At 65.9% G+C, this 25,214-nt stretch overlaps 1 protein-coding gene across 5 annotated transcripts in view; it reads left to right on the plus strand.

The window, feature by feature from the left end:
• Positions 1 to 25,214, plus strand: part of WSCD1 (WSC domain containing 1) — a 31,248-nt gene that overhangs the window by 1,293 nt on the left and 4,741 nt on the right. For 2 of the 5 annotated variants that reach the window (XM_040453511.1, XM_040453515.1), the window contains exons 1-7: positions 1 to 69; positions 6,717 to 7,377; positions 11,826 to 11,940; positions 13,263 to 13,447; positions 16,692 to 16,813; positions 23,466 to 23,625; positions 23,952 to 24,116. In XM_040453511.1, coding sequence (XP_040309445.1) covers positions 6,951 to 7,377; positions 11,826 to 11,940; positions 13,263 to 13,447; positions 16,692 to 16,813; positions 23,466 to 23,625; positions 23,952 to 24,116 — 1,174 coding nt within the window. In that variant the 5' untranslated portion in view covers positions 1 to 69; positions 6,717 to 6,950. Of the gene's footprint in view, positions 70 to 384; positions 542 to 806; positions 946 to 6,716; positions 7,378 to 11,825; positions 11,941 to 13,262; positions 13,448 to 16,691; positions 16,814 to 23,465; positions 23,626 to 23,951; positions 24,117 to 25,214 lie in introns of those variants that run through there. The other 3 variants (XM_040453512.1, XM_040453514.1, XM_040453513.1) reach the window with 3 other exon arrangements.

Raw genomic sequence — 25,214 nt, forward strand, 5'->3', positions numbered from 1 at the left:
CGGGGCTCGGTGCCCGGGAGCGGGCGCGTGGCCGCGGGAGCGGGCGCCCCAGCCGGCCGCGATCGCGGGGTGAGTGAGTCCTGTCTCCGGGGCGCCCCGCCGGGACCCCCAGCGGGACCCCCAACGGGACCCTCCGCGCGGGCGGGGGCGGGCGCGCTCCTTCCCAGCCGCCCGCGAACAAGTTTGTGTAGACGCGGCCGGAGCGCGGCGGGGGTGCACCTGCTCCGGGCGGCGGGCCGGGGAGGGGGGTGTGGGTGCGCGCGCGGGGGCAGCGCTCAGGAGGGGCCCCCGGGGGCGGGCGGGGGCGCGCAGGGCAGCTTTGGACGCGGCGTCCCCTCCTGGAGTCCTCGGCGACCGTCAGTGTCCGCGGAGGGAGGGAGAGGCGGATCCGGCCGGGCAGGGGGCGAGCGCGGGGTTCGGGGTGCGCGCTGCCTCTGGCAGGAGCCGCTCACTCACCCAGAGAGCGAGGCTTCCGGTCAGCGGAGGGCTCTGCCCGCTGTCTCTGGGTGAACTTGAACAGAGGCAGAGGCAAAGGCGAAATGTAGGTATTCGCGGATCTTGTCCGGAAAATTACCCCAAGTAGTGGAGGGAGCCGTGCACCTCCCCAGGTGTGGACGCAGCCGGACTGGGGGCTGCTCACTGCGTTCTTCTTTTAAGTCTGGAGCCTCAGGGTGGCCCCGCCGGTGGTCTGGTGCCCTGGGTGGCGCGTGCTGGCTAGCCCCCCAACCCCCACCCCCCGCCCCCGCCCCCGGGGGTAGGGGGTGGCGCAGAGGGACTCCCGTCCTTGTCTGGGCAGGGGCACGCTGGACACCGGGGTTCGGGCTTCCACGGCCCCGCGCCCTTCCGGGGCTGCTGCGAAGATGGACAGACTGGGAACTCTGCTGTACTTTTCTGACAGATGCAGACGCTGTCACCCTCCTGTCGCTGGAACCGGGAGGGTCCCAGGTCGGGCTCAGGAGATGAGCCTTTTGTTTTCTCCTCTGAATTGCCTGGGAGGCCCCGGACAAGGGAAGGGAGTGAGGCCGTGGGGAGGGAGGCAGGAGGGAAGAGCCGGCCCCTTCCTGACGGTTGCAAACTGCAGGAGAGGAGGCAAAGGGGAGGTTCCCCAAGTGTGCCCCTCACCCCCCCATATCCTCGGCTGGGGCCTCAGAAGCCCCTTGGGGAAGGTGCCCAGTGGCCACCAGAGCCCCTGTAAGCTGCAGCAGAGTGGCTGTCTCCCAGGCGCTCCCCGAAGGAAGCTTGGCGAGTGGCTGGGGGTGGGGGGCTGACCCGGCAGCCCCCCCTTCCCCAGGAGAAGCCCCCGCCCACGGGCGCGTGCCCCCATCCCCAGCATGAGTATTTCCCAGCTCCCTGGAAGCTTGGTCTGGGGGTGAGGGGCTCCCCCTTTTCGGTGGCTGCTGGAGCCCTGTGGGGTGTGTCCTGTGGCCTGCAGCCCATCCGCCGGAAGGGAAAAGAAGCCTGGTTAGGCAGAAGGCCAGACCCCGTTCCTGCCCTCCTGTGTGCCCAGGCAGGCGGGGGTGCTTGTCCCGGCCGCCAGTCTCCGGCCAGGTCAGTTCAGGCCCAGCCCCGGGGAGCGAGTCACAGGGGCGGCTCCCCCTGCCTGGAGCCCAGGACCGGGTCCTGCCTGAGCAGGCACTCTTGGGAAGGGCCGGTTCCCCCCGTAGACACTCGTGGCTCGTGCTCCCGTCTGGCTCAGACCCCGGTCGGCCGCGGGGAGGCCGCCGCACAATGATCGGAAGTGTGCTGCTTGCCGAGACTGTGGTTGGCGAGAACCGCCTGCCGTGTGGACGTGTGATGTGGATGGAAGAGTAGGCTGGATTCATTTTGTGAGCTACTGACGCGGGCACACCTGTTGGCTGCTAGGGCCCCTTCCTTCTCCTGGGCTTCTCTTGCTGCTGGAGACAGACCCTCGGGGACCTGAGCCCCTCCCAGAGGGCGGCTGTCTTGGCCTGAGGGGGCCCGGAGGGTGCTGAGGACAGGGGCGCCCAGGCACCCGCCCCGGAAGCCCCCATCCCGGCGCCCGCAGGAGCCAGAGGGGCGAGGCTGAGCCTGCCCAGATTTATCCGAATCGCCCAAGGGGCTTGAATAACCCTCAAGGGTTCGCCGTCGGGTGGGAGAAACAGAGGAACAAAACAGGGATCTACGAAAGAGGGGGCCCAGCGACAGACCAGAGAGGTGGTGATGGGCTGTTTCCGGAGGGTTCCACTCCTGAGTAGGGGACGGACGCGCCCCTCTCCCCTGAGCCCTGGAGGGTGGCGGGGGGCACCGATTCCTGGGGGTCTGCCCTGTGTTCCACTCGGAGGCGCCCGCGGGGGGCTCACGGGCCGGGAGGGAGAGTGGGCAGAGCGGCTCGGAGCGCTGACTCCAGGCGGGACACGTCAGCCGGGGTCAGCTCACAGAGCGTCCCGTCCCGCCGTCGAGCTCCGCCTCAGGGAGCATCGGACGTGAACCTTGATGGCCACAAAGCATGCGCGAGCCGTACGAGGAAGGGCACGGGGGCCGGGGGCACTGTGCTTGGGACACGGCCTTCTGGAAGGACCCTTGAGAGGAAGGGGCTGGCAGACTGGGGGTCAGACCGAGAGGCCTGGGCTTGGCCGTCCGGGTCCTGGGGACACGTTGGAGGCTGCAGCATTACGGTTTCCTTCTTTAGAAAGATCACTTTCTTAGGCTTGGCCTTTGCGAGAAGGGGAGTATCCAGACAACGTGCACGTTGCTGAGCAGGGCCGAGGCCTGCAGGGGTGACAAAAGACAGAGGAGGGCTAACCCAGAGCCCTGAGCCCAGCTGGAGGCTCACGTGGACCTGAGGACCCCTCCCCACCGTGCCGGCCGCCGGTCCTGGAGGCTGGGACTCAGCTGCTGGGACCCCACCGCCCGTGTCTCATCGGGAGGGCGACGTGCTGGTCCTGCTCCTTTGTCTTTAAGGCTCTCACCCGACTGGGAGCGCGTGGCTCTGAGCCCAGAGGGTCCCCGTCCCCAATGCCCTGGCCACAGGTGCGGAGATGCTCCTGGGGGCCTCTGGAGTCTCCCTCCTCACCTGCCACCGCTTGTCCTCTCTGGCCGGGGAGGGGACAGAGGCAGTCACGTGACTGAACCCCGGCCTCTCCGAGGGCTTTGTGCGGCCCCCAGGCCCCACGGGCTGCCCTTCTCCTGTCCCCACCGCCACCGTCACCTGCCCAGTCCCCGGACCCCTCAGCCTAGCTGAGAGGCGGGAGCCTGTGTCCTACTCCCGGTCCCACCTGCAGGCCGGGCACCTGCTGCGCCCTGGGGCCCAGCCAGCAGCAAATTAACAGGAGAGGGCTCGGGTGTTCCCGTCCCCACCCGCGCTAAGCCCCAGCTCCCTCCCGAGACCCCCCCCAGAAGCCCCTTTGCCCCGACTCCCTCCTTCCTGAGTGGGGCGACCCTCCCCCAGGCCCTGCCTGCCCTTCTCCGGGCTGATGTCCACCCCTGTCCCCCCGAAGCACTTTGCTGGATTCCGAGATGGGAGGGGCCCCATGGGAAGAGCAGAGTGGACGGAGGAGGGGTCCGGGGGGCGGAACGCCGACCCCCACGGCGACATCAGGGGTGCGTGTCGGGGGCGGGGGGGGGCACGCCATGCACGGCACCAAGCCTGGACCTGGCTTGTTTTTAAAGAGGTGCTGGTGGGGGCGCCCTGAGCTCCTTTCCAAGTCCTGCCCGGTGTGGGGCTGCAGCCGGCGTGGGCGGGCTAGCCCTGGTGTCTGACCGCGGGGCCTTGGCGGCTGTGGCTCTCAAATGGGGACAAGCGTGGCGCCCGCGGGGAGGGAGGGGGCGTGCGGAGTAGCCGGGATGGGGCAGGTGAGGAGCACGGCCCAGGGGGTGGGGAGCACTGGAAACGAGCAGGCGCTGGCAGCGTGGGGTGGGCTCCCGGCCGTGCAGACAGGCTGTGGTGGGTGTGCCCCCAGGGGCTGGCAGGTCCCGCCGACCTCGAGGCTTGGCGGGAGCCCCTTGTGCAGCGGCTGTAGGTCACCCAACCACCCCCAGGCTGCGCTCACCTGCGGTCACTCCAGAGACGTTTTCCATCCCCAAGCTGCTGGCTGTGTGCTGGGATCTGGGGGTGTGGCCGGGGCCCTGCCTGGAGGGGCCACCAGCCTGGAGGACAGGCGACGGGGTAGGGGTCAACGGCAAGTGTGACACTGGCGGTCCAGGGCAGGGGACGAGTTTCTCACGCTCAGGGCATGCCAGCCCCCGCCCCGCCCGAGGCAGGCGTTCTGGGCCCGGAACCAGCTGCGCGATTTTCAAGGTCCGGGGTGGCCACTGCTTTATAGGACCCTGAGAGGGGCTGTCCCCACCTTCACGTCCAGGCCCCCTCGGCAGACCGGGAGGCCCCTCTGGGACGGAATGGCCCTGGGGGGGGGGACTTTGGGGGTCCTTGGGGAAGCCGGGTGTGGTCATTCGAATCCTGACTGATGGGCCCTGACGGCACCCAGGCCACCCCTCGCTTCCTGTGGCCAGTTTCCAAGTCCCGCGCCCGGCACGGCACGGGACCCACCACACACCGTGGTTCCCGACCCCGAACTGCTGACCCGCCCGCCCTCCGCCCCGGCTCTCCGAGCCTCTCCTTTCCACGGCAAGGCCTCCCTTCTCCCCGTTTATTTTCGCCGACAGAACCCCAGTCTTGTGACCGGGAGCCCTTTGTGAGCAGACCTGGGAACCCCCTTCCTAGAATTACAACGTGGACGGGCCAGCAGGCCGCCCTCGCGTCCCTGTGCCTGAAGGAGCCAGGCTGCTCTGTGTCCCTGTGCTTTTCTGACTTCAGGCCCCACAGGATCAGGTTCCTGGTGTCGGGATGTGCCTGTCACCGTATCCGCTCAGTCACCTTACAAAGTGTACTCAGAACAAGGGTCTCGGGGCACCTGCGCTGCCCAGGCCTCGTGCGGGCACCAGAATTATAGGAATGGGCAGGCTTAGGGGGCGGCCCCGGGCCCAGAGTTGTTCACGGCCCAGCTGTCCCAGGTGCTAACTGCTGGGCTCAGGGGTCGGCACCAGTGTGTGTGTGGTGGTGGGGTGGGGGTGGGGGTAGTCAGGGAGAGCTTCCTGGAGGAAGAGACACCGGGCTGAGCCTTGGCGGACACGCAGGGATTCGCTGGGCCGAGAGGGTGGAAGAGACACAGGAGGCAGTGGAGGCACAGGCGGTGCCGAGGAGGACTGCTCAGGTGCCTCCCGGATCTCAGTGCGGGCGTGTGTGCGTGCTCGCACGCACGTGTGACGGGAAGCCGAAGGAAGGGGCTTGGCAAGAGACGAGGCCAGATGGGGGCTTGTGTGCCACGCTGAGGAGCTTGGAGTTTATCCCAGAAGCCACGGGCAGCTACGGAAAGGGGTTTTGAGCAGGGGAGCACCGTGATCAGATTTGTGCATTAGGAGGATCACCCTGGCAGCCTCGCCAGGGTGGATTGGAGGGCCGAGGCTGGAGGCAGGGAGATCAGGCAGGATTTCTTGGGATTTTCTCTGTGGTTTTACAAGTCTGACGAGGCTGGCCGGGACGGGCCTGGCGTGCACCAGCTTAGCGAGAAAATAAAAGGTCTGGAGGCCCAGCCGAAATGGCTTCCCGGCTCAGAGTGTAAATCTACTCTCTGCTGCTGATTATCGAGCCCACCCCACCCCCCGCCCGAGCCTCGGGGGTCCCTGCACCCTCGGGGGCCCAGGTCGTGGAGGCTGGGGGTTGAATTGGAAAGGGTGGTGCCGGTCTGGCCGCCCCGGGAACGCCAGCCCACAAGAGCCCAAACATTGTCTTTCCACGCACACCAGGCTGGCTGTTCCCTGCGCACAGAGTGGTCATTGAGGGGCTGCGGGGCCTGGCGGGGGTCCCGGGCCACGTTAGTCACGCTGCTGGGAGCTTTTCTTCCCGGGACAAGACTGTCCTTGTGCTCAGGGGCAGCCGGGAGCAGCCGCCCGGCTCCCGGCAGCTGCAGAGGCCCCCGCCGGCCCCTCGCAGCGCACTTCAGAGGCACCGCCGACGGGGGCCCGAGCCCAGTGTGAGTGCGGAGGCCCGGGGCAGCGAGGGGTGGCCCTGAAGTCCGCTCCGGGCGCCCTGCTGCCTTCCCGCCAGGTGCTCCAGGCTCCGTAGCAGGTGCACGGCCCCACCCCCTCTCTTGTGCCGAAGCCTCTGCAGGCGCAGTTCCCAGAACACAGCTTGCCGTCCCCGTGCCCACCCGGGAGGGACTCGGCAGGTCGTACACATGTATAGAGCGCCTGCTGGGTACTCCCGCCCTGGGCCGGGCGCCCTTGTGCGTGCTGGCGTCGATCGCTGGCCGGGCCGTCCGCGGTACAGGCTCTGAAACGCGCCGTTCCAAAGCTGGGCTCCTCGGTTCGCCGGCTGTGTGCGTTTGCCTCCTTTTGCGTCACCTGTAAAGTGGGGCTGCGACCGTGTCCACCCGACTGGTCGGTTGCCCCGAGGGTTAAATGAGATGATACTCCAGGAGGGTTCGGTGCGCAGCCGCCTCTGAGCCCTTCCTTCACCGCTGCCCCAGTGGAGGGCCTCACGCCCGCTTTGTGCGCGGGGAGGCCGGGGCCTAACGGACCGGGCCGGTGTCGCTCCGCGGCTGGCGGCCGGCGGCCGGGCGGGGACCGAGCCCCCCCCCCTGTCCGTCGGGTGCTCCTGCAGCACCGCCAGGCCCTGGGGCGGAGGGGCTCCCGGCCCTGGCGCGGGGGCCGCGGTGGGCCCTTCCGTCGGTGTCAGCGCGCGCTCTCTGCTCTTCCAGATCCCAGAGCTCGGCGATGGCGAGGCCGGCGACCCTGGGGCAGAGGCCGCAGCCGCGGGGCCCCGTGGCCGGAGCCGCGTGACCGAGTCGTCGGAGCACCTGCCGGAAGCGGGGCGGGAGCGCGGCGGGCGTCAGGATGCGGGCATGAGGCCTCTGGAGACCCCGGGCTGCCCCCCGGCCGGGCGCTAGGAGCCGTGCCCGGGGCCCCGGCCGGGAGCCCTGCCGCGCGGGGGCATGGCCAAACCCTCCTTCCGGCTCCAGAAGCTGCTTCGCCGCACGCGGTTCCTGCTCTTTTGTCTGTCGGCCGCCTACCTGATGACGGGCAGCCTGCTGCTGCTGCAGCGAGCGCGCGTGGCCCTCCCGCCCGGGCCCCGGGCCCCCGGCCCCCTGCAGGCCCTCCCCGTGGCCGCCGTGGCGCTGGGCGTCGGCCTGCTGGACAGCCGGGCGCTGCGGGCTCCGCGGGTCAGCCCGGACCTGCCGCTCGGCGTGGACGTCCCGCGGGGGCCCCCGGCCCGGGCCCGGCCCGGCCCCCGCTGGCTCCGGACCCGGAACCCGGAGCTGCGCCAGCCGCGGCGAGGCTGGTTCCACCACTTTGTGGGCGACCCCCAGGGGCCGCCCGCCCTGCGCCCCGAGGCCCCCGGGCCAGCCGTCGGGGGACGAGGTAGGTGCCCGGGCCCGGTTGCCCTTCGCGTGGGCGGGGCAGCGGGGGAGGGGTGCTTGTGGGGGGGGGGCGCTCGATGGTCCGGCCCTGTGGCTGCCTGGGCGGGGGAGACATGATACGGAGGACTGCGGCACAGTTGCCGGGGTCATTGCCCGTGTTTGCGTTCCCCGTGGCCGTGGCCTGCCTGGGATGTGGCCCCAGGACACTGGCAGGAAGTGGGGACGAGGCAGGGAAGAGAAGGCGGCCAGGGAAGGGACTCGGAGGGGGCGCGCATCTCAATGCAGCCTGGGTGCGGCTGGCTGGGAACGAGGGCCTGGGAGTCTGGCTTTGTTCTCAGGAGGTGAGACGGTCCAGGGAAGAGAGGGAGGAGCCCGGTGGCCCTCGAGTCAGTGGTGGGGGAGGAACGACCCCGATAGTGAGTGAAGCCCGGAGGATGCTATGCTCCTGTCTCCACGGAAGGCAGTTTCTCCTGAGGTCACAGAGGTCGGAGCCCTTGCTGTGGGATTCCTCAGCGAGGCTTCTGCCCAAGAATGAGGGGGACACAAGGAACTGATTCTGCAGCTCACATTACACAGGCCTGCCTTCTGTAGACCCGCCCCGGCACACCAGGAAGCTGGGTCTCTAGGCAGACTACACCAGCACTCATTTAGACTAAAATGTGAATGGCTGACAAAGTCAACATGGAGTCCTGGAGAGGCAGCCATGGAAAGAGCACAGGTTTTGAAAACGGACCTGGGTTTCTGTCTTGGTGTTGCCGGGTTTCGACTCTGTGACCTTGAACAGATTTGCTGCAATTCCCCGCTGTTTCTCAGTCCATCCTGTTGAGGATCCATGTACCGGTCCAGTATCCTCTGTGTACTCGAGGAGCCCAGGGTGGGGGCAGAGCCAGATCTGCACCGCAGGACTGGGGCATGGGCCGAGGGTCTTTATAACGTAGCCAGCAGAGGGCAGGGCTCGGGCGACCCAGTTACGGCCCTGGGGGCACCTTTGGGTTCAAGCTGTGTCCAGGGACCTAGAGAAGCTGTGGGTGGGGTCTAGCGACGGCCGAGGAGACGGGAGAGACTGCACGGGCCCGGAGGGTCGCACGGAGCAGCAGGGTCTTGGCCGTTGTGGGCCGGTTGGGCCGGTGACCTCCCCGAGCCCCTGGGATGCCCCGTGGGAGCTCTCTGGCTTCCTCCCCAGCGACCCCCAGCCTCCCCATGACCCAGCACGTGAAGGGTTAGTGGCTGGTGCAGCAGGAGTCTGAGGCTCCCCCTGCAGGATGCTGGGGGCCCTGAGCGGTCAGCGGGTCAGCGCCCCCTCTGCTGTAGGCTGTTAAAACAGGTCTGAGCTCCCCCCCTAGAGCGTGAGGATACATTTGTGTTCCGGGGAGGCCGTGGTGTCAGGGGGCTGGAGGGAGAGCTTCACGGGAGGGGGCGCTGGCCTGGAAGCACCCCCACCCCCCGCCTCCCCCCACCGGCTCCTCACGGCGGATGGCGGCCTGTGGGCCAGCTGCTGGGGCCGCAGACAAAGAGGGCGTCTCTTTGCGGCCGGGCAGCCCGCCATGCTCCTGAAAGGGGTTCCTGCAAGGCCCGGGAAGCCGCAGGAGGCCCCATCAATCACCGAGCATTTCATTATACCTTGGACAACATCCATAATGGAATAAAATGTCAGTAAGTTTACTAGGGGAGAAATAGTAACTTCTCCGTAGCCAGTTTGTTTTTTATTGATAGTGATTTCCAAAGACATTCCAATATCTCCAAAGCCATCGTTAATAGCCTCACGGCGTGTCCATTCTGATGTGCAAATGAACAGATGCGGAGTCACAGACAATAATGCATTGCCTCCGTTTCAGCCGAAAGTAATAAATCCGCCTCAGAATGTGTCCCAGTGTGTCCCTCGGACGTCCTTCCTCCGCCGCACACCCTCGCCTCTGTCAGAGCCGGAGGAGTCATCCGGTGTTTTTCCAGGAGGGAGGCTCCCCTCCCCCTCGCCGCTGGAGCGCGCGCGTGGGTCCCGGGCCTCCTGCACCCCCGCCCCCTGCCGCCCCAGACCCGGCCGCCCCGTCAGACGCCGGCTGTACCTCGTTGTCCGGAGGACCCAGGCCCGGCTGCTCCCCTTCCCGCTCCTTCGTGTGTTAACTGTGCAGCTACTATTCTCCAGTCCACCGGCTAGAGCGCAGGACTGCAGGGATGGCCGTCCCCGCCCAAGAACTCATTCACCTCCGCCTCCAGACGGCCGCCCGATGAGGAGGTGGTGTCCCCCCTCGACCCTCTGTGAGCCCGGGGGGCCACGAGCCCGCTTTACAGATGGGGAAATTGAGGCACAGGCAGGGAGGGGGCTGCACGGGCCAGGCCTCGCAGCCTGGGGGTGAGGGGCCTAGATTCGTGCCCCTCACCCCGCCCCCAAACACACGTTTCACACCCGCCAGCCTCGGCCTTCGGGGTCGTGAGCCCGGCCCCCTTTACACGCTCTCGGTTAATTTCCCATCAACGGTGATAAATGTTTAACAACCCCTGAACTTATGTTTTGGATGTTTAATTGAAAACCGTAATAGACGTTCTTCTTTGCCGAGCAGCACGCCAGAAATTTCTCAAATATTAGTTTTCTTTCGCTGAGTAAGCCGGCCAAGGATAGGCGTTTATTCCCGCTGTGGCCACTCGGGTGTCAGTGGTGCTGACACGTATGTGACCCGCGGGGTCCCGGGTCCTGAGCGGGAGCAGGTGCGGCCCGACGTGTGATGGGCGTCCTGGGGCTGAGGGGACACGCAGGCTCATCCCGGCGGGCGGACCTTGACAAGGGCGACCTTTGCTACCCCCGCTGCGCCCACATCCTGCAGGTGAGGTGTCTGCGTGCCTCGACCGACCCTGCCACCTGCTCCCCCTCCCCCACTCTGCCTCTCCTAAGTCGGGGCCCGGGAGCTGCGTCCGGCCTCTGGGAGCATGTCGGCCTGGTTTCGGGAGCCCTGGGCCACCCCTGATGTTGGGGTGGGGTGGGGGGGCCGGTGCTGACGGTGTGCCAGAACCAGCAGGGCCCTGGTGGACACGGGACGCATGGGGATAAAGCAGCTTTAACAACAGCAGTTAGTGATAAGCATTATCGTCGTCATTGGGTGTTGACCCGTGTCAGAAAATCTAAGAATCCGGAGCAAGGGGTGGCCGCGGTGGCTGGAGTGGTCGGGAACGCCCGTCAAGGACAGGCAGGAAACAGAGGGTGGGCAGGAAGAAAGGGGCTGGTGCCGGGTGAGGCAGGTGGGTGGGCCTTTATCTGTTGGACGGTTGGGGAAACTGAGGCACAGAACGTGGCCGTAACTTAGCTGAGGTCAGAGGTGGCGTCAGGTGTGTTCACAGACAGGACGGTTGTCCTGGATTCGGTCCCAGGAGTCAGGCTTGGTGGGTCCGCTTCTGCAAACCCCTCAGCAGGGGGACCAGGGACGCTGCTCGGGGCCACGATCCTGGCAGGGGCAGCCGGGAGTCTCGCCTGCCCTCGGGGTTCCCGGCCTGGTGGGTGATCCCACCGTGGAGCCATCTGGGAGCCGCCGCTGGAGGGAGGCTTTGGGCGCGTCCCCCCCACCCCCACCCCCGCCAGGGGCAGCCCAGTTTCGGAGGCTGCGTGTGCCGTGCAGTGTCCTGTGGGACGTCCTGGGGGAGACGGGCAGCGTCTGTATCGTGGGTGCCCCGTCCACGTCTCGGCACTGCCCGTGGCGTGTGCGTGCGGCGTGGGACCGTGTGGGCTCCTGCACAACGTGGCTGTGCGTCCACACACCGCACGTGCCCGCCCCGGGTGTCTCTGGGAGACCCCTCCACGTCGGGGTGACAGGCAGGGCTGTTCCAGGCTCCCTCATGTTACCGTGGGGGCAGCAGCACCACCGCTTGGCGGGATCATGTGCCCCCCGCGTCCCCTTCCAGGGGTGATGCCCGGAGGGGTGAGGGCTCAGCCGTCCCTCGGTGCTGTCGATTCCGCACACGCTGCTGACACGTCCCCCCGGCACCTCAGGTGTTTTCTTGAAATAGCTCTTCCCCTTTGCCAGTCCTTTATTTTAGCGAAGGTCAGACTTTCCGTAACAGATTTCTTCCCTCTGGGTCATAAGGAGGTGACAGAAACCGCCCATCAGGACATTTGTGGAGGAAGGCCTTTCCAAACCTAGGGCGGGTAGGGATGGCGGGGAGGGGTCCAGGGGAGGTGATAAGCCAGCAGACGTGGTGAGCTGGGGCCGGAAGAAGAACAAGGCATTCAGGCTGACGCCAGCCCCTGGCAGGCGTCTGTGGGGACGGTGGGCCGTTAACCGAGGAAAGAGGCAGGAAACAAAGGAGGCGGAGGGGTCCAGAGACACGGAGAAAGGTGAGGCCGCAGCCTGGTCTCCGGGGCCTCTGAGAAGAGCCTGGGCCGGCTGGTCAGTCCTGGGGGGTGTCCCACGGCTAGGACCCCTCCCGTCCCCGGGGCCTGAGTCTCTGCTGTGCTTCCCGCAGGTACGTACGTCGGATGCTTCAGTGACAGTGGCCGGGACAGAACCCTGAAGGGGGCCGTGTTTTTTGACTTGCGAAAGATGACCGTCTCCCACTGCCAGGATGCGTGCGCTGAGCGGTGAGTGTGAGTCCGCCGGGAAGGAGGTTCAGACGGTCCCCGAGCGAGGCGGTCCGTGGCAGCTGGGGAGCTGGACGGATCAGACCGCGGGCGACCGACGAGGGCACGGGCTCGCAGGGAGAGCAGGGGCTCCCCGCCACATTAATGAGTTGTCCTCCTTCCCTGGGCCTCGGTTTCCTCCGGTGTTTCAACTACAGTAAAGGGCCTCTGCCCGCATGTCTCCGGGGACCCTTCTAGCTCCACAGGAGAAGTGTATTTCTCTCTTGGACTCCGCAGCCAGATCCGCTGATTCTGCTGCTGCCTGTTCCCCCTGCTGTTAGCAGACAGCAGCAGTGTGGCTGGAGCGGCCCCTCCCGCCGAGGCACCCAGCTCACTCTGGGTGCGCACGCGTGCGTGCTCACACCCGGGAGCCGGGGGCACCAGAGGCGGCAGGGGCTCCTCGTGTGTTGTTTCTCTGACATTAGATTTGTCCACATTTGCTGTGACTTAAGTCCTCACCACCTTCTGGTTGGTTGCAATTAATTGCGCCCATTTTATAGACAGGGAAACGGAGGCCCGGAAAGGAAAGGGCGGGTCCCTGCTCGGAGGGGCTTCTACAGTTCCGACGGCATTAAAACTGACAGCGACAGTGTTCTCTCCTTCTCCAGCAGTTGGGGAGACAGACTGGGCGGTAGTAAGTGGGGTTGGGGCCACACGACTAGCATGCGGCCGGATGGGGATCAGTCTGGGTTTGTGGGCCCCTTTCCAGAGCTAACATCCCGTGTGGCACGCAGCAGGTCCCATTTGTAATCTTGGCTTACTTGGGTCCCCGTCACAGTGGGAGCAGGTAGAGGACCGCCTTTGGCGGCAGGTGCTTCAGACTCATGCCATCTCAGCCCGGGCACTTATGTCTTGTAAATGTCGTGAGCCCGGGGCTGCGCCCTCCGTGGCTGAAGTCGTCTGCGCTGGGATATTTGCACCAGGGGGACTGACACGTGCCACAGAATCGGGCTCTGGCCCTGCGGAGCCGAAAGCGGGTACACAGTGCACCGCGGCGCTGGACCCGCAGCTCCTGCAGGCGGTGCCTTGGGGACAAAGCTCAGGGTGACCAGAGCAAGGGTGGGAGGGCTGCTGATGGGACTCGTTTATCACAAGGAAGGGCTGCTCCCCTACATTCAGCCGATAACCCTCACATCCGGCTGAAAACGCCCCTAAGGCCAGCCATGTGCTGACCGCCGCGGTCCCTGCCTCCTCCCCAGACCTGACCCGAGACCACCCTGACCCAGACCTCGGTGGGTGCTGCGGTACCTGGGCAGGGGCTCAGCAGGGCGCTCTCCCGGCAGGTCCTATGTCTACGCGGGCTTGGAGGCGGGGGCGGAGTGCTACTGTGGGAACCGGCTCCCTGTGACGAGCGTCGGGCCGGAGGCCTGTAACCACGAGTGCAAAGGGGAGAAAGGCTCCGCGTGCGGGGGCGTCGGCCGGCTGTCAGTGTACCGCGTCCAGGAGCTGCAGCCCGGCTCCAGGAAGCGTGAGTGTGCGGCTCCGCCCTGTGTCCCTCCCTCAACCACGCCCCGTCGCGCCGCGCCCCGCCCTCAGCCCCGCCTCCCCGCGCTGCACCCGCAGTCCCGCCTCCCCGCGCTGCGCCCCGCCTCCGCGCCCACAGCCCCGCCTCCCCGCCCGCAGCCCCGCCTCCCCGCGCTGTGCTCCGCCTCCTCGCCCGCAGCCCCGCCTCCCCGCCCGCAGCTCCACCTCCTCGCCCTCAGCCCCTCCTCCAGACACCGCCTGGGACTCTGGGAAGAACCTGTGCCCTCTCTATCCCAACGCCTTTGCGGGGGGCGAGCTCGTGTGCGGACTGGGGGGGCAGGCTCACGTGGCGGCGAGGGGCCGGTTAGGCTCTGCGAAGGGCTGCTTGGGCTCAGGGCCAGGCATAGCTTCCTTGTGGGCTGGCGGGAGAGAGACTCTGATCTGGCGGCCCAGGTAGGTCTGGGACAGGCCGTGTGGCCTCAGGCAGCTTGGTCTGCCTCTCTGGTTCCAGTCTCTTCCGTGAAGTGCCCAGGCAGACCTAGATCTGCAGCAGTGAGGCCTACCGGAGGGTCTGGAAGTTTCCTAGCTGTTGTTTCTTGTGTGCAGCTGAGCTCCCACCAAAAGAAGGAAAGTAAAGCTTAGGGTTTAGCGTCCAAGTCGGGCAGGAAAGGAGGCTGTGGGCCTGTGGGGTGGGGTTGGACTGAGAGCTCCGCGCACAGAATTCCAGTCAAGTATAAATCTGTGCAATCTTAGATTCAAAAGAAAATACCACCTACCAGTTCAGAAAGGGTACAAAAACCCATGTGTTTTGACCTCAGCTGGAGGTGAAATAGAAAACAAAACAACAACAAAGCAAAACACTTGCTAAGAATTTGTAATTGCAGGGTTGCATTTGGGTGAGTTTTGCTTGATGTTCAGATTTTTTACCGCCTGCCTGGTCCCGATGCCCCGGCTTGACAGTTGGCTCTGGGCGGCGCGGAGGTACCGACACAGCAAATGCAGTCTCTTTAGAGCTGCACCACCGGCCCAGGCGAATGGAGCTCCCGTAGATAATTCCTCACTGAAGATGAGCTTACGATCCCAAATTACAGGACACAGGAGGCCGTCACCAACCACGAGGGGCAGTGAGCTGACGCTCCGGGCAGCCACAGCGAACCCCCCAAATTTCCACTGCAAGTGCCCAGCAAGGTGCGATTGAAACTCCAATGCATCCTCACCGCAAGATGATTCAGCCCGGATCCACGTAACGTGATCGTCGAAAGCCTCTTTCCAAAATACCTGCCCACGTCGGAGCGTCCTTGTCGCGATGGGGACGGCCAGGCTGGGAGTGGGAAGAAGTCAGAACCTGGGAGACTTCCCCCGCCCCTGGCTGAGGTGGGACCACCCAGCGTCCGCTACAGTGCCTCCCGGCCGTGGCATGCTCCCGGAGGGCCGGGACTGCAGGGGGGTCCCCGGCTCTCCGTGCCACGAGCAAGCCTGCCCAGCGGGACGGAAGCCCCGCTGCTCCGACTCCGGGTGAGCGTGAAAGCCAGTGCTGGCGCCGTGCATGGTGTGTCTGTGTTCAGACAGGATGCGATCAAGGACTCGGGACGGGCATCCGCGACGGCGTGGAGGTCCTGACCACGCGCTGTGGATTCGCTGATGAGCCGTCATCTCATCGGACACTCGTCGACGCCTGTCCGTGGAGAACCGGAGCCCTGCACCGTCACCTGCACGTTTGCATGGGCCTCCTGGCTGGCCTCTTGGACCTTTGACCTTCCTGGGTTCGGACACCGTCCACACAGGGGCTCCGGGCTGCCCGGCCGGCCCCTCCTGTGTGCCCCACCGCCGACTCAAACGTCGCCGTTTGACTCCAGACTGCCCACTCACTGGGGCCACGTGGCCCGGTCACTCAAGCCGGCCCCAGGTCTTGGGTCGGCTGCACCTGCCGTCACGGTTAATGTTGAAACGGTGTGAGGCTGCCCCTCCCGCAGGCTGTGGGCCGGCTGGCTGCCCTTTGCCCGTCCTCCTCAAGGGACCGAGCAGACAGGGTCTGAGTCATGAGCTGCCCAGGTGACCACCCGCCTTAAATTTCAGCTTCTCGCTGGCAGGGAGCACTCACAGGAGGGAGGCCCACGGACGCGCCCCTGGGCAGTGAGTGCCCAGAAGTGCAGCTCAGCAGCGCCTCGCCTTGGAGGTGTCCTCGTGCCCCGGGAGGCCCCGGACTGTCCCCTGGGCGCAAGGGGATGGCGGGCTCTCCCCCGCCAGTGACACGGTGCCGTGCACAGACAGCCGGCGCCACTCAACCACCAGCCTGAGGCGGGTTACCCCACGCCTCCCGTGCCCCGTCCCCTGCCGTCCACTCGCTGGGCACTTGGGCCCGCCGCAGTCGGGGAAGGGGCCGCGCCCTGGTGCCCAGGCCACAGAGCCGTGGCCCATCGGGCGGGCTCCCAGGCCCCAGGCCTGGTCCTGTTCCACAGTTGTGCACGGAGACGCCTCCGGGGGTGCCGGCTGCTGCTGGGGCGTGGGGGCACAAGAGTGAGGCAGGCATCTGAGAAACCCTGATGAATGCAGAAGGGGCACGAGCCCTCGGAGCCAAAACATTCCAGAAGGTTCATCAAGGAAGCTAGCTAGGGGCTGGATGTTTCCACCAGAAGGTCTGGATGACAACATGGCAGGAGGCTTCCTCTAACACGGGCTTGAGCATTCGTGGGGCCTGGTGGGAATTCAGGATCAGAGACAACAAGCGGGTCTGACCTGGCAGCACAGCGGTTGGTGGGGGGGGGGGGGCGGAGAATGGTGGCGGGATTTCACATTAACAGATGTAGTTCTCACACCTGTGCTGTGTGGGAACATAGAATTTTCCAGAATACTGGCCTCTTGGGTCACGTAGTATAGAATCTGGCATGTAAGGGATGCTTGATCCAGATTTGTGGAAGGAAGGAGAGAAGGAAAGAAGGAAGCAGGGAAGGAAGGAAGGAAGGAAGGAAGGAAGGAAGGATGGACCCCATCCCCAGAGCTGGCAGGAGAAGCAGGCCTGAGGTCAACAGCTGCAGCCACGTGGCCCCTGTGACGAGGGTGACCGCTGGTGACAAGGTTTGGGCACCGTGGTCTCAGGAGTCCGGCTCGCCCACACCCTCTCCGGGGCGGTCTGCTTTCTGGTTTGAAACTTGCCCCTCTGAGCATGTTAGCACCCATTTCAGACCACGAAGCCACCGTTTGCCGGCGACGGGCACCATTTCTCACCAGAAACCGTTTTGTCCCCGCAGGGAGGACCGTCACGTACCGCGGATGCTTCAGGTTGCCAGAGAACGGCACGCACACCTTCCCCGACTCCCTGTTGCAGCCCAACGCGACAGCGGAGGCGTGCTCGGGATTTTGTTCCCAGAAAGTAAGGTCCTGTAACGGGTGTGTGCGGGGGTGCGGGGGGCGGGAGGCCGAGGGGCAGGTGCCGTGCCGGATGCGGATTCTCGGGACGGAGGAGACGGGGGAGGGAGGGCCACGTGGCCGTGGCTGGCGTGGGTCCCGAGGCTGGCAGGGGCGCGGTCGGCGGATTTGAGGCTGGCGGGACCGTGCCTTCCCGTATGGGAGCTCTGACACAGGTGTCAGTTGTTAAATTGATGGGGTCTGTTAGTGAGACGCGCCGGCTCAGGGATCGGGGACAGGGCCGGGCCCTGAACCTGGCTTCAGGGACTGTGGGCACAGGTGCACCTTTGGCCCAGCCCGGGCTCACGGGAGGTGCGCGACTCTGCAGAGGCTGGGCCGGGCTCTAAGGCCACTGTCCCTGCCTCGCACCATAGCTCTGGGTGGGACATGCCCGTCAAGGCCAGATGGGGCTCGTAAGTGACGAGACCCGCAGAGCATGGAGGTCAGGGGCTGGGTCCAGTGGCCAGCCCCAGAGTGGCCCCCCGGGGGGTGGCAGGAAGCTGTGGGCGCTGGGACTCTGCCTTTGTAGCAGTGGGAACGGAGGTCGAGAAGCTGGAGCATGCTGCCCGAGGTCACGGCACCCCTACCAGGGGCAGCCGGCATTTGGGCCCATTTGGGCCCGTGGTTCTGACCCTGCAGATTGGGAGGTGCAGGAGGCAGGCTGGGGAGCCCAGAGGGAGGCACCCTCCCTGGTTCCTCTTGAGATGCATCCCGTGGATTCCAGATGGAGCCTTTCGTGTGTACTGTCCTCCCAGACCACAGCCTTTGACGCGGGTCTCTGCGTCTCCAGTGGTTGCGGGTGCTGGGGTGCCCTCGGGCTCACAACTGGCCCGGGCCCCTGCTCCCTTGCACAGGAGCAGAGCCGTGGGTAGGGGGACACTACACCTGCCGTCACAGACCCCCCCTCCCCTCCCCCACCTGGAATCGTGGGGACTCAGCAGGCAGGTCCAGACCAGGCTGCCTCAGTCTGCAAACCTGGAGGTGCCCCGCGTGACCTGCTTTAACCTCCCGGGGTTCCGAGGGGACACACTCCCCCGAGGGGGACCCCCACATGTCCCCAGAACCAGCCCGCTCCGGGAAGTGGGGCAGGCGGGGCCCAGTCTCCACACCACCCTGGGCTTCCTGTGCTGCCCTCCCCCCTCCCAGTGGCATGGGGGGGAGGGGACGGGGCAGCTCCCGTTCCTGGGCCGAGGGTCGGTCTCGGGGGCCTTCCGGTCCCCTGTCCCCCGCGCGGACATCCATCCTGCAGAGTTAACCAGTTGCCCTCTGTTAAGCGTTCGGGCTGTTTTCGCCCCCGGGGGTGCGGGCAGAGCCCGGGGCGGGGGGACGCGGGGTCACAGCCGGGGAGGGGCCGAGATCGGCGCCAGGAGCCGGCGAAGGGGCCTGGGGGTCGTCCGCAGCTTCGGGAAGGGGCGGAGCTGGAGGACGCGGGCGTGTCCCCAGGAAGGCGAGGGGGCGGGGGCTGCGTGTGTGCGGAGGGCGCCGGGCCACGCCCAGGCCGGAAAGAGGGCGCCGTGACCGTGTGCGGCGGGGCGGGCGTGGAAGGAGCTCCACGGCCGCAGGTGAGACGCCCTGCGGGTGCTCGGTGTGGACCCTCGGGGACGGCCGGTCGGGGGGCGCGGGCGCAGCCACGGGGCGAATCCAGGTGGGCGGGGCTGCCGCGTCCAGGTAGAGCCACCTTCTACCCAGCGGAGTGGCCTTTGCTCCCGGACCGCGGCCCCCTGCCCCTCGGCACGCCCCGGGGCGTCGTGTAACGGGGTTCGCCCTCGGGGCGGCCCCCCTCCGGCAGCCCTCGTGCGGTTTCCGCCGGAGTCTGGGGGCTCCCGCCTCAGTCCGGAGCGGGGTTCCTGGCGCAGAGAAGGCGCTTCGGGTAGATCCTCGTTTTAGGATGAGTCGGTACCTCCCGCCCCTACCCACCACCTGCGGGCAGCTCCCCCACCCTGTGTGACAGCCGGACTGTCCCCTGCGGGCGGAGCCGCCCCTGGCGAGCGCCACGCCCCAGAAAGGCCAGCGGCGCCAAGGCCACAAACCCCGAAGATTTGGCGGAAAGGTGCAGACACCTAGGACGCGAGTACCGCGCGCAGCGGGCCACACGGCCACCGGAGGTGTCTTCACGGGCTGTGGTGCAGGACACTCACCGTGGAGCCACGGCTGGGATCCGTGGGGCTTCAGGAAGGCCAGTGAGGGAGGGGGCCGCCTCCCAGCTCCCCCTCCCCGGCGCGGAGGATCGCCTCTACTGTGGCTTGCTGGTCGGTAGTGAGGTTTCAGGGAGCTCCGGGGGTGTGGCTGGGCAGAAAAAGAACAATTCGAGGTGCTCTCCGCGGCCGGCCGGCCTGACTCTGCCGGCAGGGGTCCGTGTCGTGGGAGTGTGAACATAGTGGGGCGGTCTCTGGGATTTTCGGGGGTCGTGGGGAGACACCCGCCCGTCTCCGTTCTCGTGGACGCTCTCACCTGCTCCATTGGGCGAGAAGAAGGTGAACGGGGGAGCTCAGGTGTTCACCCACCACCAGCCTGGACCTGGGGTGGTCGGTCTCGGGCCCCGGTGTTTGTGCACAGGCCCCGCGGCCGGGCCGCCCAGGGAATCCAGCTCCGTGGGCAGGCCGGCTTGTTCTCTGCGCCGCCGTGGCCCTGCCTGACCCGCCTGGGTCCCGGCAGGTGCAGCTGGTCCCATGTGGGCCCACCGCCTCCCCGCTCTGCCAGGGGTTGGGTCTGTCCGGGTCTGGGTTCTGTGGATTAACCGCCTCGATGTCGGGACGTTTTCCCTTCGCAAGAAGGCTGCGCTGTGCTTTCAGGAGGCCGCTGTCCGGCACGGCCTTGTGTTTCGTACCCTTTCTGTGCTAAACCTGTCCACGTTATACTACGTGTGTCTTTAAAGAACGTTTACCGGTTTTTGGTGGGGGCTTGGTGGCTACAGAAGTAATGCATATCTATCTTTGAAAATTAAAGAAATTTGGAGACGCACAGTTAAACCTCACCTGTAACTGTAGCACATCAGAGAAAACCACCAATGAGGTTTCACGTCCTCTGGTCTTGTATTCCAAGTGTATGGGGATTCGTTTCTTGAAGATTAAACCTTTCCCTCCGTGTCTTCCCTGGGCTGGGTGTGTCCCGCGTGGCTGCCAGGACCCTCGCCCCCCACTGCTGGGCCTCTGGGCTCTGCCTTTGCTGCCCGGCTGTTGTATAGAACTCGTTCCCAAAGGCCCACCCATGAGCAGGGTCCCAGCTGTTTCCTCGGGCTGTGTCATCAGACGTTTCTGGAATCGCTGGAGTGAAGGATTTGTGCATTTCTTGCATGTGCTTGTGAGCCTTCCGGCACATTCTGAGAAGCGACTCTTCTGGCCCCATTCTGAGGATGGACCGTGGACGGTGGCTTCAGAGTCAGTGACCCGGGCACGTGTCCCTGCATGGCCACGTCCCGCCTCGAGGTCCTGGCCAGTCTCATGGCCCCAAGCCGTGGCATTCTCACAGATTCTCATGGATGCGATTCGAAGCCACAGGTCCTGCCTCCACGGCTGCCCCTCCACCCACACGGTCCCCACTTTGCAGCCACGCGGGAGGACACACGCTCAGTGACAGGCTCAGTAGACAGGCTCCCGTTCGCCCTGACTCGCCCTCCTCCCGCAGCATCTCTCCCGTTTGGGCCTGGATGGCCAGACCGGCCTCCGGAGAGAAGGCTCACGGTGAGCTCCGTGCTGGTTCAAAGATTTCACCAAAAACCCACCGTTCGTGTGTCCGTGTCCACGGAGTTGAATGTGGTGTGTGGCAGAACCCGGGGCTGGGAGTCCAGAAGCTTCTGTCCCTGCTCGCCCTCTCACGGCCTGAGGTCTTGGGCAGCTCGCCCCCTGCTTCCACGCCTCAGTTTCCCCTTCTGAAATCTCACGTCTTTGTAATTCCCTGTAATCCTGGAGACCCTGAGAAAGGCGCTCCAGGAGGAAGGAGACAGAGGTGATGAGACCCAGACGGCCCGGTGGGACGTCCCCTCCCTGACCCCCGGCCACGACCACCCCTCGCGTACGGAGAGCCCAGCTCTTGCTGTGACCCAGTGCCCGTTGCCCACAGGCAGCCCCCCGCCCCGCACGGCAGGCCCCGCATGCAGTTCCGGGGGGCGTGCACCCCCTGACCCCACGTCGCCCGAGCAGGCTCCGCTTTGTCCCTGTGAGGGAAACAGCCCCACGTCTCCGTCCTCCACCTCCTGCCTCCGTCTCCCATCGCCGCGCTCTCTCCTCTGACTCTGAAGCCCGGGTGGGGGAGGGGGCAGCGGGGAGGCTGGCGGAGAGGAGATTCATCAATATTTAATTTTTATGGAAATCGTGTCCTAGAAATCCCCAAGGGGCTGAAAATTGTTCTGTTTTCGGAATCCGGTGATGTCCTGAAGCGGTTATGTTGTAAATAAACCGCATTACTGTTTCCAGTCCCCCCTTGCTCCGCACACGACAGGGAACTTGACCGTTTAATCCACTCGAGGGAGCGGAGGGGCCAGGGTCGCTGCTGGGTGGGGCGCAGGGTCGCGGGGCAGCCACCGCAGCTGGCGAGGGGTCCCGCGTGCTGGCCTTTTCGTCCCTGAGCAGGACGTCCAGGACACCGGCGCCTGGGAACCTGGTGGCAGGAGGGCTTAGGTGGAGCTGGGGCTCAGACGACCCCAGAGGGCTCACCCCCAAGTGTGTTACCCGCCCCGGGGGGGGGGGGGGGGGGGGGGGGGGCTTCACCCATTAGTTCCTTCCCTCCTTCGCCGTTCGTCCCTCAGGCATCCGTTAGGGATTCTCCGGGGCGTGGTCTCTGCTGGGGATTTGCACACATGATTCTGAGTGAAGGGAACCAGATGCCAAGTTCACACCGAAGGATCCTGTCCATAGGACGCTGTGGGACAGACTGGATCGGCCCAGTGGCCGTTGGCGGGAGGGAGGGCGTGGGGAGGGCCGACGAACCGCGCATGTGAGGGAACCGCCGGGGGCCTTGCTGCGTGTGCGTCAGAGCAGACTGGACAGTTCTTGCGGGGCAGAGTGTTCCACTGTGGTCCCGAAGTCCCACCTCGCAGTGAAGCAGAACCAGAGAGCTCAGCAAGGGCACAGGGGTCCTGTGAGGGTGGGAAGGGCGTTGAGGCACGAAACGGGGTGGCCAGCGAAGGCCTCTCTGAAAAGTGGGCTTGAGAAAGGGTGCCCGGGGGCAGGACGTTCCAGGCCGAAGGCACAGCAGGCGCAGAGGCCCTGAGGTGGGCACGGGCCTGCCGTGTGTGGCCCAGTAAGGACCCCGGTGTCGCAGCTCACCAGGCTGCCTGAACAACGTCCCACGGACGAGGGCTTGCGTGACACAGGCTTGTCTCTCCCGGTTCTGGAAGCCAGAAGCCCCAGACGGGGGGGTTTCTTCTCAGGCCTGTGGGCTGAGATGGTCTTTTCCCTGTGTCTTTACACGGTGTTCTGTCCGTCTGTGTCTTAATCTCTACTTACGATGACGCCAGTTAGATTAGATTGGAGCCCCCTCTTCCCCCGCCGTATTTTACCTGAACTACAAGGACGCTGTCCCCGAATACAGTCCCGTTCTGAGGCTGGGTTAGAACGTCGGGTGGGGACACATTCCACGTCGTGCTGAGGGATGGTGTGGGGGGGGGGGGAGGGCGCCCTGCTGCAGCTGCTGGAGGGCTTGCCAGGCTCTGCTCTGCACCCCCATCCAGGCCCCGGCCCTGCACCCCAAACACTGGCTGGCCCCGGCCCCGTGGCCGAGCGAGTGACTGGTGAGGGCTGGGGCCGCTGCGGCGGGGGATCTTCACAGGGGTCCGTTCTCGGTGGGTCTGACCTAGAAAGAGCGTCACACGCCCGACAGGGGGGGTGGTCTCCATCCTGGGCTTTGGGGGCCTGGGAGGGGGGGCCCGTGGGCAGAATTTCAGGACTCAAACTGTCAGGTGCCCCTAGCATCCGAGGACGGCAAAGTCCTGAGATGGGAGCAGGGGCCCCTGGGACGTGCTGGGCCCACGCGGGGCTGTCCCGCTCTCAAGCTTCCAACACTGGGAGGGGGCGGGGAACACGCCCGAGCGAGCTGGAGCCCCCACCCCAGGCTCCGCATCGCCCTCCGGCAACCGGGGCCCGGCCCGGTGACTTTTCTGAGCGTGGACAGAGATCCTCGGCTTTGCCAAACCACACGCAGAAAACACTATTGATTTTCTTTTATTTATTTATTTATGAGATTTTGCCGTGGGCAAAAAATAAAAAGGTCTGTGCGGCGTCGCTGAAGCTGCGAGACGCTTCCCGTGCCTCCCGTCTCCCTCCCTGGACGCTCCCGGGCTGCAGGGGCGAGTGGGGCTGAGCGCCCTGAGTGTCCTGCAGGTGTCGGACCTTCCTCGTCCCGTCCCCAAAACAAACGTGCAAGGCGGTCTCCTTGCCCTTGTTCGGTGGTGAAATCCAGAGAGGTGCGGCACCTTGTCCGAGGTCGCCCAGCGCCCCCGCTGCGTCCTCTGCGGAGGCGGCCTTCCCAGAGGGGACAGGGGACTGCAGGAGAGGCCAGGAGCCGGTCGCGGGGTGGGACGGGGAGGATGGGCCTCGTCATCCCCGCCGATCCCGCGTGTGCCTCCCGGCATGAGCCGCCAAGGCCCCGCACCCACCCCGGATGCGTCTCTTCCCCGCCAGGAGTTCCCGCTGGCCGTCCTCCGGGGCCGGGAGTGCTACTGCGCTTACCCCACGCCACAGTTCAGCCTTCGGGACGCCGTGGACAGCTCGCTGTGTGGCCGGGGGCCCGAGGCCCCGAGGCAGGCTGAGTACTGCGAGGTCTACCAGACGCCCGTGCAGGGTGAGTTCCTACCGCGAGGACCCTCCCCTCCTCCCCCCACCAGGCTCTACCCCCGTTTGCGCCCTGCGGGTCTGGAGATGCCCCGGGGCCGCGTGCGGAGCCGCGGTGGGTGGGGAGGCATCTGGGCACAATCCCTGGCCTGGTGGCGGGTGGTCCCATCTTGGGGCCGTGGTGCGCAGAGGTCTCGTCATCACGGGGGCTGTCTCTGCGGCCGAGGCACAGGTGGCAACCCCCTCCCCGGGCCTCAGTTTCCCCGTCTGTGAAGTGGGAGTCTGGGGTCAGCAGTTCCTGGCGGGGCGGTCCGTGGTCAAGCTCTGGCCTTTCAGACACTCGCTGCACGGACCGGAGGTTCCTGCCCACCAAGTCCAAGGTGTTCGTGGCTCTGTCCAGCTTCCCGGGAGCCGGGAACACGTGGGTACGGCACCTCATCGAGCATGCCACGGGCTTCTACACCGGCAGCTACTACTTTGACGGGACGCTGTACAACAAGGGTGAGTGGGGCCCGCAGGCAGGGGCCCCAAGCAGCGAGTGTAGACGGGAGCCAGGGAGGGGCTCCCCGGGCCGTGGTGCCGTGCTCGTGTGGCCGGAGTCTGAGTTGCACGAGATGCATTTCTGGGTCATCAGGCGCTAACGCCAGTTTCTCTGGGATTCTCACCTGGACTCTGGTTCCCTAACGCCCTGGGCTCGGCAGTGGGTCTGGTCTGGTGGGAGAAGCCAGGGGAGTTGGTCCCTGAACCAGGCCTCTGGTCCTCGGGTCCCAAGTGTCACCTGTACCTTCGGCGGGGGTGGGGGTAGTGGCTGGATGATCCCGCCCCGGGGTCCTGCCCGCTCTGGCCGACCCCCCGCGAGGCTGTAGTACCACCTGTGGTCCAGGGGGCCTAACCTGTCCACACAGCTGGCGGTCTCCATCTGCGAACGGCCACGGGGCCTGGGGGCTGGAATCGCTGCGTGCGATGGCCCCGGAGGCTTCCCTGTGAGGCTTACGGGGCCGGCTCAGGGTGGCCGCTGTGGGAAGGCACCACAGTCCCCAGGGTGTCAGGGACCAGATCTCGTGTTTACAGCCGTGGTCTGGCTTCGGGTTCCCTGGAGCTCCCCAGCCGTTCGCCAGAGGGAGCCAAAGTGAAGGGCCGTGGCATCTGGCCCGTGGCAGGGGTGCGTTTGAAATGTGTTGAGTTCCAGCGGGCGAACCCACGTTCACAGGGGGCCCGTGCTTCCCGGCATCAGAGAGCCCCTGCCTGTTTGCTCCACGTACAAGGGCTCCTGCCTGCTGACCTGGGTCCCCAGGAGCCCAAGATAATCGTGTGTTCGTTTCAGGAGCACGTGTCCCGGGCTGGCCAACCGGGGCTCTGTCGGGGCACGGCCGGGAGTGCGGGTTCAGGGACACCTTCCTGGGAGTCCTTCAGTGACGTCCCTCCGCACCCCCGACTGGCCCCTTCCTCCATGTTCCCATGAGCCCCCGTGCTCGGCATGGCCCCAAGGCTGCTGTTTAGCCAGACCCAAGCTGAGCCCCTTTACCCCCAACGTAAAGTCCAGCACAGACGAGCACACGGTTGTCTTTGTCGGCACGTGTGTGACTGGCTCTGCGGCTG

Source organism: Herpailurus yagouaroundi, unplaced genomic scaffold (assembly GCF_014898765.1).
Source record: "Herpailurus yagouaroundi ecotype Mexico unplaced genomic scaffold, PumYag 208, whole genome shotgun sequence".
Taxonomy (NCBI): Eukaryota; Metazoa; Chordata; class Mammalia; order Carnivora; family Felidae; genus Herpailurus; species Herpailurus yagouaroundi.